Here is a 22188-nt window from a genome sequence, read left to right as displayed (position 1 = left end):
AGAGGATTATACACATGACCAAGTGGGATTTATTCCTGGAATACAAGGATGATTCATAAGAAAATCAGTGTGGTATACTACATTAACAGAATGAAGGGCAAAAACCACATGATCATCTCAATTGATACAGAAGACACCTTTGACAAAATTAAGCACACTTTCATGATAAAAACCCTCACCCAACTAGGAATAGGAAGAAATTACTTGAACATAATAAAGGCCATATATGAGTAGCCCACACCAAACATCATATATAGTGGTGGAAAACCAAAATCTTTCCCTGTAAGATCAGGAACAAGGCAAGGATGCCTATTCTTGTCACTTCTATTCAAAGTATTGGGAGTCCTAGCCAGAGAATTCACGCAAGAAAAATAAATAGATAAATAAATAAATAAAAGACATCCAAATAGGAAAGGAAGAAGTAAAATTATCTCTGTTCACAGATGATATGATCTTTTATGTAGGAAAGCCTGAAGACTACACTTACACACACACACACCCTGTTAGAGCTAATAAACAAATCTAGCAAATTGCAGAATGAAATATCAACACACAAAAATCAGTTGTTTCTATGCACTAACAATGAAAAGTCCAAAACTATATATTTAGAAAACACTCATTTACAATAGAATTAAAAAGAATAAAATTTAGGAATTAACTTAGTCAAGGAGGCAAAAGATTTGTACATCAAAAATTACAAAACATTGCTGAAAGAAATTGAAGACATAAGTAAATGGAAAGACATCCCATGTTCATGGATTAGAAAACTTAATACTGTTAAAATGTCCATATTACCCAAAGCAATCTATAGATGCAATGCATTCTCTATCAAAATCCCAATGGCATTTTTTGCAGAAATAGGAAGAAATCCTGAAATTCATATGGAATCTCAAAGGACCCAACAAAGAAAAAGCACAGGCAACAAAAGCAAAAATAGGCAAGTGGGACTACATCAAACTAAAAAGTTTCTGCCTAACAAAGGAAATAATCAACAGAGTGAAAAGGCAACCAACGGAATAGGAGAAAATATTTGTAAACCATATATATGATAAGTGGTTAATACCCAAAATATATAAGTAGTTCATATAACTCAACAACAGACTATCCAACTGAAAAATGGGCAAAGGACTGGAATAGACATTTCTCAAAGAAGACATACAAGTGGTGAACAAACATGAAAAGATGCTCAACATCACCAATCAGGGAATTAACAAATCATAACCACACTGAGCTATCACCTCATACCCATTAAGGTGGCCACTATGAAAAATACAGAAATTGACTAGTATTGTCAAAGATATAGAGAAAAGGGAACTCTTATACACTGTTGGTGGGAATGTAAAATGGTCAGCTGCTATGGAGAACAATTTCCGAAAAAGTTAAAAATAGAATTACCATATGATCCAGCAATCCAACTTTTGGATATATAGCCAAAAGAATTCAAAAGAAAACAGTTCAAGAGATATTTGCACATTACAGCATTATTTACAATAGCTTGGAGATAGAAGCAACTTAAATGTCCATCAGCAGATGAATGGGTAAAGAAAATGTGGTATTTACACACAATGGAGTATTATCAGTGGTAAAAAAAAAGAAATCCTGTCATGCCACAACATGGATGAACCTTGAGGACTAAGAGAAATAAACCAGTTACAAAAAGATAAATACTGCATGATTCTACTTATATGAAGTATCTAAAGTAGTCATACTCTTAGGAACTGAAAGTAGAATGGTGGTTGCCAAGGGTGGGGGGAAATGGGAAGTTGTTGATCAGTGGGTATAGAATTTCAGTTCTGCAAGATGAAGAAGTTCTAAAGATCTGTTATACAACAATGTGCATATCGTTAATACTACTGTAATATACTTTAATGGTTAAGATTGTAAATTTTGTTATATGTTTTTGACTACAATAAAAAATAATAAGCATATTAGTAACATTTTGTTCATTGATAGTATATCATGATTTATTTAAGTATTTGTGTTGGACATTGACATTTTGATTTCTAAATTTGTCTATTATAAATAATGCTACAGATGTTCATTATGAACGTTTTGTTCCTATAAGTCACTTAAACTGTTATTTTCTTTTTTTTTATAAATTTATTTATTTATTTTTGTCTGTGTTGGGTCTTCATTGTGGTGCACGGGCTTCTCATTGTGGTGGCTTCTCGTTGCGGAGCACGGACTCTAGGCGTATAGGCTCAGTAGTTGTGGCTCACGGGCTCTAGAATGCAGGCTCAATAGTTGTGGTGCACAGGCTTAGTTGCTCCGCAGCATGTGGGATCTTCCCAGACCAGGGCTCGAACCCGTGTCCCGTGCATTGGCAGGCGATTCTTGACCACTGCACCACCAGGGAAGTCCCAAAACGGTTATATTATTTCTTAAGATAAGTTTCTGGGGAAAGTTAACTGCAGCAAAATTAGGCATATTTTTATGGTTCTTGATACAAATACATTTCTAAAGCACAGCTAACCATTCATTATCTATTGCTATTAATAGTTATCTCTTAAATAGTATTAATCTCACGTTTATAAATAGTATTTTTTGTTAAAAATAAGGCAAACCCCGTAATAGTTTGTTTTGTTTTAAATATTTATTCTGTTTTACTACTTAGGATCTAGTGTGCATCTTTAGATATATGAAAGAATAAGTATGACAGTAAAAGTCTAATTAGTCCTTACAACATTTAATACAAGGAGAGAGCTTGGTTCTCCTGCCACCAAAGCAAGTATTCTTAAAGAACATTTTCGTTGCTTTTTTTTTTTTTTTTATACCTGGGAATTTTTTTCTAATACCTTGGAATAGGTTCAGAATTTTCTCCCCCTGTATCTTTTGTATAAATCAGGTTTACAGTAGCTTCATTCCTTGATCACACTGCAACTAAAATATGTTGGTCATGGTTTATTTAAATGGTTTGATGCAGAAAAGGACCTTCTGTAACATTTTATTGTGAAAGATATGAAAATTTTAGATGTACCATTTTTAGATTTCAGGTTATCTCTGTATTCTAGGAGGTTGGCAAACTACCAGCCTACTGCCCCTTTTTGTATATAAGGTTTTATTGAAACATAGCCATGCTTGTGCAATGTATTGTCTGTAGCTGCTTTTGTGCTACAACATAAAATTGAGGAGTTACAACAGCAACCATCGAGCTTCCAAAGCCTAAAATGTTTACTATCTGGCCCTTTACCAAAAAAGTTTGCCAGCCTCTGTTCTAGGTCATTGTTTTTCAGTAGTGATGTTAAGTGATGAGATTATCTTGATTAAAGATGATTTTTGTAATGTTTTCACTATCATTTAGTCTCCTTCTGATACAGAGCTAGAATTATAGATAGATTGCATCTAGAATCACATATAACTCAGAACTTTTTTTTTTTGAGACTGTGTTTGAGAGAGTTGTCTTGCATGAGTAATAGAACAGAAAAAAATAGCAGACCACTGATATAGATTAGCATTTCACTTTATCCAGATACATGTTATTTTTAACTTTAGTGTACTTTATTTTTTTTATTAACAGGGTTCTTTATTTTAAAAGAAAATATATTTTATGGTTTAAAGACAGAAAAGTCAAACAGTACAAAAGCTTATACAGAGAAAAGGAAGTCATCTTCCCCAGAGGAAACCATTTCTACCAGTTTCCTATGTTTCCTTACAGAAGTAATATATATGTATGTCTGTATAAGCACATATGTACTTATATATTGCCCCATTTTTAATACAAAATTGAAGCACACTTATATACCCTGTTCCATACCTTGTTTTTCCATATATGTACTTACACATTTACTGCTGTAACCGGCAATACTACACTTAAAGCATTTTGTTAATAATGCTTGCTGTACATTATTATCTTGATTTATTTCTTAACTGCCTCTGTTTTTTATATAAAGCAAGGAAAGACTTTCAGAGACAAATGCAGTAGTCATTGTTCAAGGGAAACTTGAGAAGAGGACATTTGGCCTAAGCAAGTGCTTGCTAATGAGTTTTCATTTTAGAGGAGGTTAGCAGAAGTTTAATTTTTTTTAATTGTTTGATTCAAGTCCAAATACTATGAATTTGTTATTTCATTTAGTTAATTCTCTAATTCTAATGTGCTCACAGTGTCAAATATTAGTGTAAAACACATTCTCGATTTTTTGTGTGTTTCTTATTCCTCCATTGGCATGTATATGTAAGGGGTAAGTGAATTTTAAAAGATAAGCAGATGTTGAATTGTATTTGAGAGTTTTTTTATGTTACATCAGTTGATACATGTGATATTCACAAGAGCTGAAAGAAACTGGGCTTTCTGAACATCAACAGAACAGTATAGGGGCTACAGCAACAACAGAGGGAATGAAATGCACCTCACGGAACATCAAATTCTAATGACAAAACAGAAACCATTATGAGTCACAAAACAGATAAATTATATCAAATCATAACATGCTCAAATGGTTTTAATACCAGCTCAGATACCCATATTGCAAGGAAGACCACAGACTGATTTAACAGTAACTCCACATGGACTCCTGTGTTTCAAATATAAAACCACTGATTATTGCAGGAACTCACCTTGTTTATAAAATCTGATCAATCCACACTTACTAACTTCTCCTCTAAGACTAACTTATGATTAGCTCCAGCACCTAAAAATCTTTAAGTGTCCTTTCCTACCTTTCGCTTTGAAACCTCTTTTATCCTGGTGTTTTCCTTTGCTCTACAAGTCTTATAAACCCAGGTTCATATGATTGTCAGTTGACTTGGTGGTCTTTATAAGGTAGATTTGAAAAAATTTTTCATTAGACCGCTACTTACTATAATAGAAATAAAACTTTGTAATATAAAGCGATTTTTATTTATTTTTATTTTATATTTATTTAGATTAACATTACTACAGGATACTCACCGCTCACACCTGAGGGAATATGAAAAATACATACAAGATGTCAAGAGCTCAAAGAGTACCATCCAGAACCTAGAGAATTCATCAAATCAAGTTCTAAATTTTAAATTCTATAAAAGCATGAAAGTTTATGTGGATAATTTAATTGACTGTCTTAATAAAAAGGTACATGTCTATAAATATGTAATCATTTCCTTTTTATGGAGAAATTCCCTTACAATGTGATTTTTTTAAAAGTCTAAATCCCATAAATAAATATTTCATCTAGGACTCTTGCTACACATTTTTGACATACTGGAGTATTAAGTATTCCCTCAATGTTGGACAGTTAGACGTTTTTTGTAATCATTTTGCAACTTATAAATAGCAGTATAAATTTTTAAAATTCCATCTGTTTAAGAAAAGTTCCTAGAAAGTAAATTATTAAGTGAAAGGGTCTAAATATTTTTAAGGCTTACAAAACATTGCTAAATTATCCTCCAGAAAGTTTCTAGTTTACTACATTAAAAAATGGTTTTTGTTTTTACATATTTATTTTGATCTCAAGCAAACCCTTTGTTTTGTTAACACATGTAGTTTTTCTTCTTTTGAATAATTGTGTCCTTTGCCCTGCTATCTTCTTGGTTTATACGGAGGTTTTTTGTGGGTTTTTTTTCCTTTTTTCTTTTTCCAGTATATGGTGAACAGTTCTTTATTGCTTAACAATTTTAGTGCTTTATCCTATTTGATGTAGGTAAACATTCCAATTTGCTTTGTCTTTTGATTTTGTTTGCAATGGTTTTTTCACATTAGATGTGTTTTTTTGTTTTTAATTTTTTTTATTGAAGTATAGTTGATTTACAACATGTTAGTTTCTGGTATACAGCAAAGTGATTCGGTTATGGGTATGTATGTTCTTTTTCATATTTTTTTCCATTATGGTTTATTACAGGATATTGAATATAGTTCCCCGTGATGTACAGTAGGACCTGGTTGTTTATTTTATATATAGTAGTTTGTATCCACTAATCCCAAACTCCTAATTTATCCCTCCCCCACCCCCTTTCTCCTTTGGTAACCATAAATTTGTTTTCTGTGTCTATGACACAGAAATATGTTTTCTATGTCTGTTTCTGTTTTGTAAATAAGTTCATTTGTATCATATTTTAGATTCTGCATATAAGTGATATCATATGGTATTTGTCTTTCTCTTTCTGACTTATTTCACTTAGTATGATAATCTCTAGGTCCATCCATGTTGCTGCAAATGGCATTATTTCATTCTTTTTTATGGCCGAGTAGTATTCCATTGTGTGTGTGTGTGTGTGTGTGTGTGTGTGTGTGTGCGTGTGTACACCACATCTTCCTTATCCATTCATCTGTCAGTGGACATTTAGGTTGTTTCCATGTCTTGGCTATTGTAAATAATGCTGCTGTGAACATTGGTGTGCATGTATCTTTTCGAATTAAGAGTTTTCTCCAGATACATGCCCAGGAGTGGGATTGCAAGATCATATGGCAACTCTATTTTTAGTTTTTTAAGGAACCCCCATACTGTTTTCCATAATGGCTGCACCAGTTTACATTCCCACAACAGTGTAGCAGGGTTCCCTTTTCTCCACACCCTCTCCAGCATTTGTTATATGTAGACTTTTTGATGTTGGCCATTGTGACCAGTGTGAGGTGATACCTCATTGTAGTTTTGATTTGCATTTCTCTAGTAATTAGCAATGTCATCAGATGTTTTGAAATTTTTGTGTTAATCAGATTTATGAATCATTCTTTTCCATTATAATTTCTGTTTTTGTTTTATACATACTAAGTCCTTACACTGGGGTCTTAAGTTGTCCTTTTTTTAAAGTAAACTAATCATTTTAAAAATATACTCTACTTTCTGCATTACTTTTAATTTACTTTTAAAATATTACCAAATAATTGTATTTTCTGCCCTGTTGTTTTAAGTTGACTACCTTTAATATCACTTGGTAGTTACTTTTCTGAAATATCTATTACAATGTAACTTTCTTCATTCATCCTTGAAGAATTACACTGTCAAAGGCTTGAATCCATAGCATTAGCTATGGAACATCGTTGGAGTTGGGGGGATTGTTGCCCAAGAAATATAAAAATGCCAATTTCAACTAATCACTCAATTCTTCTTGACAGCTTTCTTACTTGTCTGGTTAGGTCTCTTCCGTTCTCTATTTTTTTCAAATTTTACCAGTTTCCTCAAGTGTTCCCTACAGTCTGCCCCCGCTCAGCCTGTGAAAAATAGCTGCAGTCATCATTTCCTCCTTCTCTTTTAGCTCAAAAAAGAATCCTTCTTCTTATCTATCCACTCTTACCATGTTCCTGACTCCAGCCCATTAGGTTTTATTATTTATGATATTTATAGCTGTTTTAATACAGTAAGTTGATTTTCTAATTTTATTAGTATTAAAAGTATTGGAAGCTAGGTCTGTTCCTCACAATGTTCTTTTAATTGAGATGAGATGGTATAAAAAATGTTTCTGTATATGAGAATTGAGCATGTAATGTGCTTATATATAAATATTATTTTTTATAATTCATTAATGATGACCCACAAAATGTTACTTATATATGTATTTCAGATTATCAACATCCAAGAAATAGAATCAGCCATGCATGCACTCCTTGTAAAACAAGCCATGATCTTTATGAAACGCAGGCAAGATGAATTAAAACATGAATCAGCATATTTACAACAGTTATCACGTTAGTGTTTTTCATGTTCAATGTGATTTTTTATTCATTAAGCTAAATTATCAGCTAAAAGATAAAAATATTTTTATTCCTGTATAAAAAATGTTTTTTGAGTATTTTCCCACTAACCTTTCACTTAGCCCCTTCCAAAAATCCCAAACCATTTAAGCTAGGGCTTCAAAATGTCTTAAATGCAGTCTAAAACTAAAAAATGAAAATTATAACTTCTAATCACTTAGTATTTGAAACAAAATATTTATAGGACTATTTAATGACTGTTTGGAGATGACGTGACATAAATATATAGACTGTGTCAGAAATACAACTTTATAAATTTTCCATAGCCCGTCCACAGATTGTTTGTAGAGGTTAAAGAAATTCTGGTGGGTTCAGCATAGAATCATCTGTAAGATCTCATTATATTAATAAAAGATTTGGATGCTTCCCTTTAGTTCTCACACTGGTTTTGTATTTTCAGAGATGCCTTCCATTGATTAAGGTGCTGTCACCTTATATATAAGGGGTATAGTGAAAGAAATGGGACCATAGCATCAAGTAGATGATAAAAGCAAAATGAGAATGACTCAAATACATGACATTCAGTTGGTCATAAATTACGGTACATGCTAAAATAGGAAATAATATGAATGACATATTGGTAATGCAGATGTTTCTAGCATTTGACTATAGGGACAGAAAAAAAACTGGTGAAAACTGCTGAAAAAGAATACGAGGGAAAGAAACTTTATATTAAATTTTGTTACTGTTCTCAAGTGCTGAACTATATTCACCATACAAGGTACATTTTCTTAGACTAGCAAACTCAATGACTGTTAATATTGTGATAGGGAGTTAACATTGCAATTTCATTGCATGATGAAATATGCAATTTAAGCATATTCTATGTGTGTGTGTTTATATATACAGATATGTATATATACCTAAGATATAACTTGTTTTCAAAGTGTTTCACTGTATTTCTTTTGAGAATTTGCAGTATGAAATCAATTTTATTCATTAACAGGCAAAGCTGAGATGTCAACAAATAGAAGCTTGGCTATAGATGAAAAAACTCAGTGGAATTTAGAAGAGATTGAATCTCGAAGGTAACTATATAAAGACTTAAAGCATCATTGAGCAAGTATTTTTTGCTACTTAAATACAATTAACCATATAGTATAAATAACCATAACTTAGCATATTAATTTGTGAGAATGATGTAAAACCAAAATTTATGGTTTAAAGATGCACTGGTATATTTGGATCAGTCAGAAGAAATGGGTAAAATGACATTTGTCAGGCTGGGAATGGCTCATACCTAGAAGCCGGTCCTAATTACATTGTTACCTGCTCTTCCAAATCTGGGTAGGCTATGGGAATGTCTTACAGGAAAAAAGAGGGAGAACCAATTCAGATTAATGAAGCTAAAATGTCAAAAATATTAACATAAAATTGCATGCAAATGTGATGGTTTATTTCTGGGTATTTTAAGTAAATGATGACTTTTACTTTTTGTTTTAAAGCATTTCTTTTCAACAGGAGCTATTTGTTTTTTATTTGTTTTTGGTTTATTGCAAAATATAGGGCACGAAGAAGACAAGCAAGGGTTCTTTCTGGGAATTGTACTCATCAGGAAGGAACATCTAGTGATGATGAACTATCTTCAGACATGATTGACTTCCAAAAAAGCCAAGGTCAGTTATCAAGTTTCTAATGTGTCTTGAAGTATTGAAATGATGGAAAATGCTTTACTGTGATTGCCCTTAGTTATTTAAGCTATGTAAAATAGTTGGTAAAATTCAGGAAAAAAGGAATACATTTTTTTTTTCCATATATGACTTGTCCTTACCTCTGAAAAAATGGATAAAATGGAGGAGCATGATGAGTATTCCTGAGTTTTCTCCGTCAACCTTTTTCATCTCCTGTTATAAAGGAACCATGAACATTTTTGGCTTCATTTCCCTACTGCATACTTTCTATATTATAATTTTCAATTTAAAATAATTGAATTTAGTAAAGCCCAGTTTTAGCATTATAAGAAGGTAAAATATGTATAGTTGAGTGTGGGCTTTACAGTCAACCAGATGAGTTCAAAGAGGGGATCTAGTCTGTGTGATCATTGGCAGATTCCTTGACTTCACTATATCTGATATTGTTGTTTGTTTGCTTGTTCTTTGTCTGTAAATAGGTAGGCTAGAAACACCTACCTTATAGGGAACATAGTTATGATGATGAAATGAGATAATGTATTTATAATGTTTTGGCATATAGCAGGGGCTCAATAAACGGCAGACTTTACTAGTGTCAATTGTTACTAAAGTGTTTTTTTAATAAAACCTAATTTATATGTTAACGTCAAAGGATAATTTTCAGCTCAGTTGATTACATAAGTTATACATAACTATGTTTATAGGAAGCAAACTTCAAGATCATAAACTTAAAATGCATATTATACAGACTCATTTTCTTCACAGGTGACATTTTACAGGATCATAAGAAGATTTTTGAAGATGTACACGATGATTTTTGTAATATCCAGAATATTTTATTGAAATTTCAACAATGGCGAGAAAAGTTTCCTGATTCTTATTATGAAGCTTTCATTAGTTTATGCATTCCGAAGCTTTTACATCCCCTAATACGATTTCAGTTGATTGATTGGAATCCTCTTAAGGTATGTAAGCTTAACATGTGAAAAAAATAATCCTGATCACATTTAGTTACTTAAATCCTCTAGTTATCAGGTTAACTATAAAGTACCTTACCTTTAGCGTTGGAATTGATAATTTGTGCTTTGGAGTAATAGTCTGCACTCGTCTTTTCTTGGTTCTCACTCTGTTTTTAAGGCTGAGTGACACTTAACATCAGTAAAGGAAACACTTTTTCTTTTAAATCTTCTTCTATGATAAGTTTAAGATCACTCAAAAAAGTAAAGGTAGTATTAGACCTTAAGAATTTTACCGTCTGTTTGAGTGAAATTCAAAATAGGTACCAAGAGTTCTGAAGTTGGAGATGACGTAATGGGAATACTTGGCTAGGAAAGCTACAATGAAGATGAGGAATTTAAATGAGGATTTGAAGGATATATAGAATTTAAACAGGAAGACAGAGGAAGGAAAGGGTATTTCATAAAGGTACATAGGGAGAAATATTAGTTTAGTAGAGACTGCGTAGATCCTAAATTAAGAGATATGAACTTGTTTTGATAGGTAATGGGAGGCGTGACATGATGAAGGTAATGTTTTAGGAAGCCCTGAGCAACAGGCTAACTTGGAGGCTAGGGAGAAAGAGTTGAAGGTATATACTGAAAGGCTATTGCTGTAGCCCAAGTGCAGGGTGAAGAATTCCTCACGTGGGGTGATAGTGACAAAGGGAAGGGAAAGAAAGTGTTGATTACAAGGGAAGAGAAAGAAAGTGTTGATTACAAGTGGCGTTATGAAGTAAGAATCAGTAAAATACGGAGAATAACCCTAACACAACACATCAAAAAGATGACCCCAAGGTTTGGAGTCTGAGTTATTAGTACAATGGTAGTTCCATTCATAAAAATGGTGACTTTTCAGAGAGGAAAACGGTTTTGATGGAAGTTTTACTTTATAGACAATGAAATGATGATGGGACATCCATGTGGATGTGCCTGTTAAGCAAACAGAAATGAGAAAATGAAACTCTAGGAAGAAAGGAGAGCTGAAAATAAAGATTTAACAAAGTAAAGGATGGATCCCTGTCGTTTTATCTTCCTCTGCTCTAGTCATGCATGCCTTTAGGCTCTGTGTTAGGGCCATGCAGTGTTCATAGTTTAGGAGCCAAGCTTATCCCTAAGAAAGTGGTAGGTAGTTGGTCGGAAAGCAGCCTAGTTGTTAACCACTCCAGCTGAACTGAGTACTCTGTTACATCTAGCAAAGATCTGTTCATTCAGTTATTCAACAAATAATAATTGGCCATCTGCTGTTTGTTTAATAATAAGCTAAACCACATGCAAAGTATACATTTGTGCCAATGAGACTTGAGAGAACCAGAAGTGAATTTTGCGTGAGGTAAGTGTATTTTTATAAACAAAGTCCGTGGCTATTTTAACTGCTGTTGTTATAAATGTATATTTTGCTCCTAACAGTACCTGCCATGTATTAGGCTCTGAACACATAATGGACATTTCTAGATATGAATGAATGCATGAAACGCAGTGTTCTGTCCTACTGCCTAGACATCATGTCTTAGTCATGTCATCCTGCCTACCCTTGGTGGTCTAGTACTGTATACATTGGGTTAAAATATGGAATTATTCTCCTTTGATCCTTAGAAAAGCTCTGGTGATTACTGAAAAAGTTAACTATTTAAAAATAAACTAATGTTTAAGAATTTATTTATAACTTGGATAATTTTATTTATAAGTTTGATTCCATAGGTTTAAAACAGATGCCATGGTTCACATCTATAGAGGAATTTATAGATAGCAGTATGGAAGATTCAAAGAAGGAAGATAGTTCTGATAAGAAAATCTTGTCTACTGTCATCAGCAAAACAATTATTCCTCGACTTACAGGTACTGTTTTGTAATCTTGGTAAAATTAAATTGTTCTTTGGCAAAGTATAAGATCATTAATTTCTGTTACAGTCACAAATTTTTTTAGACGTTTTTGAACACAAGAACTGTAATATACAGTAAAAATCAACAGATGTTATAATTTAAGCTGATTAAAAATGCTTGTTTGTGCAAGTGATTGGCTATCAAACTCCTGATACTTTTGGATCTTTAGTATTTGTGACATTAGCGTTACTTTTTTTTTTTTTAATTAATTTATTTTATTTTTGGCTGCGTTGGGTCTTCATTGCTGCGCACAGGCTTTTCTCTAGTTGGCGGCGAGCGGGCTCTAGAGTGCAGGCTCAGTAGTTGTGGCGCACGGGCTTAGTTGCTCTGCGGCATGTGGAATCTTCCTGGACCAGGGCTCAAACCCGTGTCCCCTGCATTGGCAGGTGGATTCTTAACCACTGCACCACCAGGGAAGCCCTAGCATTACTTTCATTAGTTACTTTTTTATAAGTCATTTATTAGGGGCACACTTTCATCTCTACTGCATGTATTTCTTTCTTTCCCTTAACTTTTCCCCTTAACGTTTCTTTTTTTTTTTAATTTTTATTGGAGTATGGTTGATTTACATTGTTGTGTTAGTTTCAGATGTACAGCAAAGTGAATCAGTTATACATATCCACTCTCTTTTTGGATTCTTTTCCCATATAGGCCATTACAGAGTATTGAGTAGAGTTCCCTGTGCTATACAGCAGGTTCTTATTAGTTATCAATTTTATATATAGTAGTATGTACATGTCAATCCCAATCTCTTGATTTACCCCTCCCCCCATCCCCTGGTAACTATAAGTTTGTTTTCCATATCCATGACTCTACTTCTATTTTGTAAATAAATTCATTTGTACCCTTATTTTTAGATTCCACATATAAGCGATAACGTGATATTTGTCTTTGTCTGACTTACTTCACCCAGTATGACAATCTCTAGGTCCATCCATGTTGCTGCAAATGGCATTATTTGTTCTTTTTTATGGCTGAGTAATATTCCATTGTATATATATACCACATCTTCTTTATACATTCCTCTGTTGATGGACATTTAGGTTGCTTCCATGTCCTGGCTATTGTAAACAGTGCTGCAGTGAACATTAGGGTGCATGTATCATTTTGAATTATGGTTTTCTCCAGGTGTATGCCCAGGAGTGAGATTGCTGGGTCATATGGTAGTTCTATTTTTAGTTTTTTAAGGAACCTCCCATACTGTTCTCCGTAGTGGCTGTACCAATTCACATCCCCATCAACAGTGTAGGAGGGTTCCCTTTTCTCCACACCCCCTCCAGCACTTACTGTTTGTGGACTTTTTGATGATTGCCATTCTGACCGGTGTGAGGTTATACCTCATTGTAGTTTTGATTTGCATTTCTCTAAATAATTAGTGATGTTGAGCAGCTTTTCATGTGCTTTTTGGCCATCTGTATGTCTTCTTCAGAGAAATGCCTATGCATATCTTCCACCCATTCTTTGATTGGGTTATTTGTTTTTTTGATATTGAGCTGCATGAGCTGTTTGTATATTTTGAGATTAATCCCTTGTAGGTTCCTTCATTTGCAAATATTTTCTCCCATTCTGAGGCTTGTCTCTTTGTTTTGTTTACGGTTTCCTTTGCTGTACAAAAGATTTCAAGTTTAGAGAATTCCCTGGCAGTCCAGTGGTTAGGACTCCATGTTCTCACTTCTGAGGTCCTGGGTTTGATCCCTGGTTGGGGAACTAAAATTCCACAAGCCATGTGGCGTGGCCCAAAAAAAGATTTTAAGTTTAATTAGATCCCATTTGTTTATTTTTGTTTTTATTTTCACTAGGAGGTGGATCAAAAAAGATCTTGCTGCAACTTATGTTAGAGAGTGTTCTGCCTATGTTTTCCTCTAAGAGTTTTATAGTGGCTGGCCTTACATTTAGGTCTTTAATCCATTTTGAGTTTATTTTTGTGTATGGTGTGTTTCTTCTTTCTTTAAAAAACATTACTACATTTCCCTCACATCTGCCACTAGCACTCAGAAGCCCTTGGGCATTGATGCTTGTGCTTCAGTCTGAAGACTTGTTTTATCTGAAATTGTACTTGATAAGGATCTGTTCCACCATGTCACTGAGAATGGATTCTGACAGCAAAGTCTGCAGAAGTCTTAAAAGATGAAGCAACTTACTTTATATTGCTTCTCAGCCAACTTGACTATACTTTAAAGATTTTTCTTCATATAACTTGCAGTGCAATCATGGGGTATCTTAGAAAGATAGTACTTTTAACTATTTACTTTTAGCTATTAAGCACTATTAATGATAGCATAGAATATATGTGCCTCATTTAAGTACTCATCTGAAAACTCCAGATATTTCACTTACAATTAAACAGTTCCTCAAATAAGTAGCATTATGAGAAATTAATACTGTATATTTATTCTCAAGTCCTATCCTGGACCTTCTTCATACTCTTCATGAGCTCCCTGGGTAATTGCATACTCTCCTCTAGTGCCATCTATATCTGTGTTACTCAGTATGGTAACCACTAGCAATATGTAGCTATTAAAATATAAATTTCAAATTAGTAAAATTAAAATTCAGTTCTCAGTCACACTAGCCACATTTTAAATCTTCAAGAGCCATATATCACTCATGGCTATCATATTAAGTAGTGCAGATGTAAGATGTTTTTTCCATCATCACAGAAAGTTCTTTTGGATGGTACTATTCTGCTTCATTTTAAATCAAAAAGAACTGGAAGAACAAGTCCAGATGTCTTCTTAGAGCACCAGATCTCTCTTATCAAAGTACCTTCTGAGTACATCTACTTGACAACTCAAACTCCACATGCAAAATCATACTTGTCATCTTTGCTGCAGACCTGCTCCTCTTATATTCCTTGTCTAGAAAATGGTACCTCCATCTACCCACATATTCAAACCAGAACTTTCAAGTCATCCACTCCTCCCTTTTTCTTACCTCCTTATATAAGCAATTGCCAAGTCTGTTTTTTTTTTTCCTTTTTCTAACCCATTTTCTATACAAAAACCATGGTGATCTATCTAAAATATGTCTGATTCTGTCATACCTCACGTAAAACACTTTAATTATTCTTAACTGTCTTTAGGATGAAGTCTAAACTCTTTAACATGCTTTCCAGGCCTTTCAGGATTTTGTCTCTGTTTAGTAGTGCTTTAGCCCCATCTCCTGCCAAGCTCGGTTCCTTCTTCCCCTCATTTCCACCTCTACTGGACTTCAGCTATATTCTCCTTGGCCTTTATATCTTCTACCCTCCATCCACTTGACAAATCCCCTAACTCTACCTCTTTCATCTAGCTAACTTCTCCTCATCTTTCAGAACTCAGTATGGACATCACTTCTAGGAACTGGATTAGGCATACCTTTCAGGGTTCCTGTAGCACTCTGAACTCATACTTAGGGTGGCATCTACACATTTAATTATAATTGCTTACCTAAACTTTTGTATTTGCCATTAGACAGAATTGTTCAGAGGCAGTTACCTAGTCTTACTTATTGCTTTGTTTCCTGTCGTTAATGCTAGGCACATAGTAGGCTCTCAGTGTTAGTTGCCCAAATATTTCTAAGATTATTACAAGCCTAACCTTCTAGATGCCTGAGAAATCACTGTTTTATATTTGACTTGGGGTGTTTCTTTTTAACCTATTTAAATTTAAAAAAGTTATTTAACATGTATTTTACAAGGGTCAAGCACAGTTGTTACTTCAGTGTATACAGCAATGAACAAAATAATAATCCCTGCTCTCATGGAGCTTACATTCCATGAAGAAGACAAATGATAAACAAGATAAATAAATAAAATCTAGAGTATGTTGGTTAAAATGGCCAAGGAGAAAAATAAAGTAAGGGAAAGAGATACAAATTATGAAAGAGTAGTGCAATTTAAAATAGGTTGGCCAGGGAAAGCTTTCCTGGGAAGGTCACAAATGAGCAGATTCCAAAAGGAAGTAAAGAAGTGGGCCATATGAATATCTGAGGTAACAGCATCCAAGGCAGCAGAAACAGCAAGTACAAAGGCCCTGAGGCAGGAGCTAGCCTGATTTGCTTGAAAAACAGCACATAAGCCAGGGTAACTTTAGTAGAATGAGCAAGGGGGAGACTAAGAAGTGGTGAGCAGGATGAAGTGTCTGTGTCATATGGGGCCTTATAATCATTTGTAAGGACTTTTACTTAAGTGAAAGAGTGAGAAACAGTTGGAGAGTTTAGAGCAGAGAAGTGACAAGATCTGCCTTAACATTTTAACAGGATTACTCTGGTTATTGTATTGAGAATGAACTGTAGGCAGACCAGTTAGGAAGCTTTTGCAGTAATCCAAGCAACAGATGATAGTAGCTTAGGCTTGAGTGTTAAAAGTGGAGGTGGCTGGAAAGTGGTTGAATTCTATATAAAGTATAAATATAAATAGGAAAGAGAAGGTAAGTGACCTGAATCCTGAGGTACTCCAGCATTTAGAAAGTCAACAAGATGACAAGCAGACAGTAAAAGAGACCAGAGAGGTAGGTGGGAAACGGGAGTAGTATCCTGGAAGCCAAGTAAAGAAAAGTGTTGCAATTGTTGCTGATAAATCAGATGGGGAGTAGAATCAACCATTAGATTTTACAAATGTGAAGGTTATCTGTGACTTGGTAAGAGTAGTTTAGGAGAATAGTTGGAGGTAAGGCCTAACTGAAGTGAATTCAGGAGTTTGAGGAGAGAAATTGGAGATAGGAAGTTTTTTGAGTAATTTTGTTATAAAATGAAGGAAAGAAATAAGGCAGCACTGGAGGGGAAAGTAGGGTCAAGAGAGGGATTATTTTTAATACAAGAGAAATAATTGTAGAGTGATAGAAAAGATCCAGTAGAAGTGAGAGGGCAGAATTCCAGGAACAGGATCTTCAAGAAAGCCAAAGGGGTTGGGGTCTTTTGTACAAATAAAGGGTTGGCCTTGGCAAGGAGTGTAGTGCTTCGTCCATAGGAATGGGAGACAAGTTACAGTTTATGAGCACAGGTGCTGGTAGTTGTGTAGATGCTGTAGGAGGAGCTTGTGGAGCTTCTCTTCTGATTGATTCTATTTTTCTCATCAAATGGGGAAGTAATCAGCTGAGAGTGAGAGCAAGTGTGGAGAAAAGAAAACATAAGAAATAGTCACCTGGAAGAGTAAAGTCCATTAACTGAGAGCAAGGGGGAAGGATAAGGCAGGAAATAATTGTCTAGGCCACAGGGAAAGAGAATGGACCAGGGAAACAGAATGTGATTGCTGGGCAGCATTAAGGTCTCACTGGAGTTTCATGGTGATCAATTTAAAGTGTATTTTTTTCCAGCCATGTTTTAGCTGCATGGTTGCAGGCACAGATGCTGTGACAAGGTGATTTAACTAGGGTTGCAGTTGAGCCAGACTGCAACAAAAGAGAGTGTATGCAAATACGTAATGGTACTGATTGTCATGGATTTTAAACCACATAAGGAGGGAAGTAGTGTTTGCTAAAGGCCTCAATTGTTTATATGTGATAAGCAAAGCTTAGTCTAGTAACTAAATTGTGCACCACCAAAAATTTTTGTTTCAGACTTTGTAGAATTCATTTGGGATCCCTTGTCAACCTCACAGACAACAAATTTAATAACACAGAGCAGAATAATTCTTGAAGAACATTCCACTTGTGAAAATGAAGTTATTAGTAAAGGCAAACAGGTAATAATTTCTAGAATTATGAATTTCTTGATATATTTGTAAATCAATATAATTTATTATAAATCTTTGTTTACAGAAGATGCAGAAGAAGTAATTATCAGAAAACTATTTAGGGAAAACTATTTAGGATTGACCATTTTTTGCTCTTTATAATTAATAAGATGAAAGAATACACCTTGATATTTCTGAACATTCTTACAGGAATGGTAATGCTTATAAAAGGATACACATACATTCAATAAGATCCAGATTATTACTTTCATTCTTATTAGCTTATTTCTCTCTGTTCAGTGGTCTGCTTTGTGTTCTCATGGCCCAGCCAGCTGTCTTTCAGGTTTGTGACTATACATTGGCCCTGCAGAGACGAAAAGGCATAAATACATTAGTGCAAATTCATTCCTTCTAAAAGAAAAAAAAACGAATTACCTTTGTTTTTTGGCAAAAGTCTAGTAGTATTATGACCTTACTTTAACAATGATTTTAAAACTAGGTTAACATTTATTATATTAACTAGTTTTCTATAATCTGCCAAAGTTGAGAACAGTAATCTCTTTGAGGATTCAAGCTTCAATAGGATAGATTCTCATCTTAGCATAATTTAGAATTGAGTTTCACTGAACATAAGACATAAAGAGGAAGGAACTTTTTAGAGGCTCTGTTGAGAGTGTTGAATCTTACTCTTATTGTAGTACTCTTTTTTATCATTCTGTTTGTTGATAATAATATTGTATACTCATGCAGTTAAATAAGTAAACCAATTTTATGTTGAGTTTTAAGAGAATTACGAGAGAGATTGACAGACTGGAGGGTACCCAGAGTGGAATAACCAAGGTGGTTGAAAAAGCAAGGAGACATGTCATATTCATATTCTGAACACCAGTAAGTTTTAGCACTTGGAATTGCTGTCATGAAGGAGGGAAGCTGTAATAAATAAGAGGGAGAATAGGGATACTAGCATGATTCTGCCTTTAAGAAACATGTTATCTTAGAGGAAACAAGATGTACATAAACTGTTATTTCAAATAGGAAGTAAGTGGGAGTGACAAGGAGCACTTGTTTATCTAATTCCTGCTATGTACTAGGCACTCTGTTAGGTCTCATTCCTGTATCATCCCACTTAGTCCCAGCAATCCTGTTAACAACGGTGACAGCTTAATCTTACAGTTGAAGAATCTGAATCTTGAAAAGTTGTTCACAGTAAAGCCTTGAGTCAGAACTAGGATTTGTACCTTGGTTAGTCTTACTTTAAAGCCCAGGCTCATCTCACTGACCACATTGCCTCCCCATGAGTGGCCCAGATAAAGGGCTATGAAACCTCAAAAGAGAGGCAGGAGAGAGAAATTACTTTCTGCAGTGAAAGAATTTTTGTTAGATGTGGCATTTGAGCAGGGACCTGAAGGAAGGAATAGGATTTGAACAGTAGCAACTGATGGAGAAAGGGCATTTTCCACTTACCTCCAACAGGATAAAAACATGTGAAAATCATGCATGAATTAGAGAGATTCAACTTAAAAGAAGATGTGCATAGAGATAGTGTTTATATTTGAAGAAGGAATAGATTTATTCTGTGTTGTTATAAAGCATAGAACCAAGATTAGTAGGTTAGAGCTACAAGGAAGCAGCTATATAATCCTGTATTTGCTCTCTATGTGGGATTATTTAATTATAGCCCAAATGTAAATAGTGCTTTGCCATTTTATAAACACTTTCACATTTTCTCATTTGATCCTCACAACCTTGTAAAATGTGTTGACTTTAATTGCATTTTACAGGTGAAGAAGCTGGGGCCCAGAGTTCCAAGTCACTTTTAAAAGATAAAAGTGGCAGACCCAGCACTTTGTAACTACTAAAGTCTTTCAACCGTGTTATGGATTCACTCATGAAGTTTTTATACTGGTAATTTTAATTCTGGAAGCCCTCCCACTCTGAATGTTGGAAATGGGGTCTTTGCATTCGTAGGAGACTAGAACTACATCAGGACTTTTCAACTTTGGCACTCTTGACATTTGGAACAGATAGTTCTTTGTGGGAGGCTGTCCTATGCGTTAAGTTCCCCTGGCCTCTACTCACTAGATGCCAGTAGCACTTCCCCGTCTTGACAACCAAAAATATCTCTAGACTTATAAAATATTCTGAGGCATGGCAAAATTACCCCTACTTGAGAATCAGTGTACTATGTAATATTCCAGGTTAGTAACACAGTTTGCCAGTGAGCTCACTCAATTTTTTTCAGTGACATTTAAGAATTGAAGAGAATGAGAAAGGTTCCAGAAGAACAAGTCAGACAGCATAGTTCCTGATTTTGAAGTGAAAAGCAAATGATTCTGTAAACTAATGTCTGGTGAGAATAGTTTTGATTCTGGTTAATGTTCTAAAATAGATTATTACAGAGATGGATTACAAGCACTTAAAATAAGAAAGCAGTGTTTACTGTAATCTTTCATTGATGGGGTTCCTAAATACAAACAACTGTTTATCAAAGCATATTCTTCCATATTGTCTCAGTTACTTTCACTGATAAATAAGGAACTGTACAGGTACAGTAGATAATGTATTTAAATATGTTAAGATTTTCTTATATATCAAATGGGAAAAGATATGGTATAGTTAGATATAAAGAAAACAGGTAGAGTATACCTAAAGAATACTGACCCATAGGGCCAGAATCTTCTCAGCTTTGTCCTGTTCAGTATTTTTATTGAACTGGATGAAGATGTGAAATACATGCTAATAAAATTTCTTGATGCTGAAAGCTAGGAATTCTATCATAGATCTATGGATAATAGAATTAGAATCCAAAAGAATTTCAAAATACTGAGAAAATGGACTGACTCTCAAAACATAAAATGTAAGAGGAATATACATATGTCCTACCATTGTGTTCAAAAATTCAACTGCATAAATAAAAGATGGGAGAGGCACAGCTTTGAAGCAACATAGGTAACACAGAGAGGGATTATAATCAACTGTAAACCCAATATGAGTCAACAGTGTCACTTGAGTAGCAGAAAGACTAATGGGAGTTCATCCTACTAGGTGTCTGCTCTTTTGAGTAAAAATGTTGTATGTGCTTTCCTCACAAGTAAGACTTCCCTGGGTATTTTGCATTTAATTTTAGGTTAAAGTATATTAAATGGAGAGTGTCTAAGATGGTATGGGAAAGAGAAAATGTAGAAAAGTGAGATATCAATCTTAAACCTGAAGAGTTTTCATATGGAAGGATGATTAGATTTGCTCTGCATGATCCTGAGAAGTAAACCAGGACCAACGTATGGAAGGTGTAGGGGAGAGAAGTTTGTTTCTCATCAACTGAAATCTAATAGTCAAAAGATGCCCGAAGTTATGCACAGCCTCAGGGGATAGTGCAAAGAAAGGTTGGTTGACCGGTTAGTGGAAGTGTGAAAGTGACATCAGATGAATGCTTAGATAGATTAGTAGTTTTCAGATTTCTTTTTCTATCCACAGAAACTTTTTCAAATAAAGTCTTACACACCCCTGTACACAGACACACACAAAAGTAATGCTGCTCTTGCTGTGGTGAGCACCTACTCTCATTCTCCCCTGAGGGCCTCAACATCTGCCCATGCCACCCAGGATTATCACTATGGATATGCAGAGCATCATAAAAACTACTAGCTAGAGCTTTTAAGTGCCTTTTCAGAGCTGTTTTAGAGTCTCTATATAGTGCTCGCTTCGGCAGCACATATACTAAAATTGGAATGATACACAGATTAGGATGGCCCCTGTGCAAGGATGACACACAGATTCGTGAAGCATCCCATATTTTTATCATGTGTGTGAAACTTCTGAAAATTGTAAAGCATTATAGAATTCAAAGAATCTTTCAATAAGAAAATAATAAAATAAAAATAAAGTCTATATACAGAAGTGTGTGTAGTTGTTAAAACTTTACTCTTTAGAGAACTTTTTTTTTCCACCAAAGGTATTTTACTACTTGGAAAAGTTAATGAGCTCCGAGTTATAAAATATGTGAATTTAAGTTTTCTTTTGTTTTAAACAATTATTTGGAAATAATGGCAAACTTACAGAAAACTCTCATGAATAAAAATAGCATATTCATAGGCCTTTTACCCAGATTGACCTGTCGTTAATATTTTGCCCCATTTGCATTAGTATTTGCTCTCCCATTAGATATACACACACACACGATTTTTTTTCTCCTGAACACTTTGAGAGTAAGTTGCGTATTTGCTAAGGATAGTCTGTTACATAACCATAGTACAGTTAGCAATTTCAGTAAATTTAACAGTACTTAATCTACCATCCATATTCTACTTCTGTCATTTGACTCAATAAACTCCTTTATAGCATTTTTTAGAGAACTATTTT

At 34.4% G+C, this 22188-nt stretch overlaps 1 protein-coding gene and 1 non-coding gene across 4 annotated transcripts in view; both read left to right on the top strand.

The window, feature by feature from the left end:
* The window catches only part of GCFC2 (GC-rich sequence DNA-binding factor 2), a 72271-nt gene that overhangs the window by 39526 nt on the left and 10557 nt on the right, over positions 1 to 22188 (top strand). The window contains exons 6-12 of one of the 3 annotated variants that reach the window (XM_061210688.1): positions 4864 to 5050; positions 7477 to 7600; positions 8613 to 8694; positions 9173 to 9282; positions 10063 to 10262; positions 11981 to 12131; positions 17714 to 17838. In XM_061210688.1, the coding sequence (XP_061066671.1) occupies positions 4864 to 5050; positions 7477 to 7600; positions 8613 to 8694; positions 9173 to 9282; positions 10063 to 10262; positions 11981 to 12131; positions 17714 to 17838 (979 nt within the window). Of the gene's footprint in view, positions 1 to 4863; positions 5051 to 7476; positions 7601 to 8612; positions 8695 to 9172; positions 9283 to 10062; positions 10263 to 11980; positions 12132 to 17713; positions 17839 to 22188 lie in introns of those variants that run through there. The other 2 variants (XM_061210686.1, XM_061210687.1) reach the window with 2 other exon arrangements.
* Positions 21523 to 21626, top strand: LOC133074863 (U6 spliceosomal RNA). The gene has a single exon (XR_009697269.1). It is a non-coding gene; the product is annotated as a U6 spliceosomal RNA (small nuclear RNA).

The sequence above is a fragment of the Eubalaena glacialis genome, chromosome 14, assembly GCF_028564815.1.
Source record: "Eubalaena glacialis isolate mEubGla1 chromosome 14, mEubGla1.1.hap2.+ XY, whole genome shotgun sequence".
NCBI lineage: Eukaryota > Metazoa > Chordata > Mammalia > Artiodactyla > Balaenidae > Eubalaena > Eubalaena glacialis.
The sequence above is the reverse complement of the archived record's forward strand: the minus strand, read 5'-3'. Positions and strand labels throughout refer to the sequence as shown.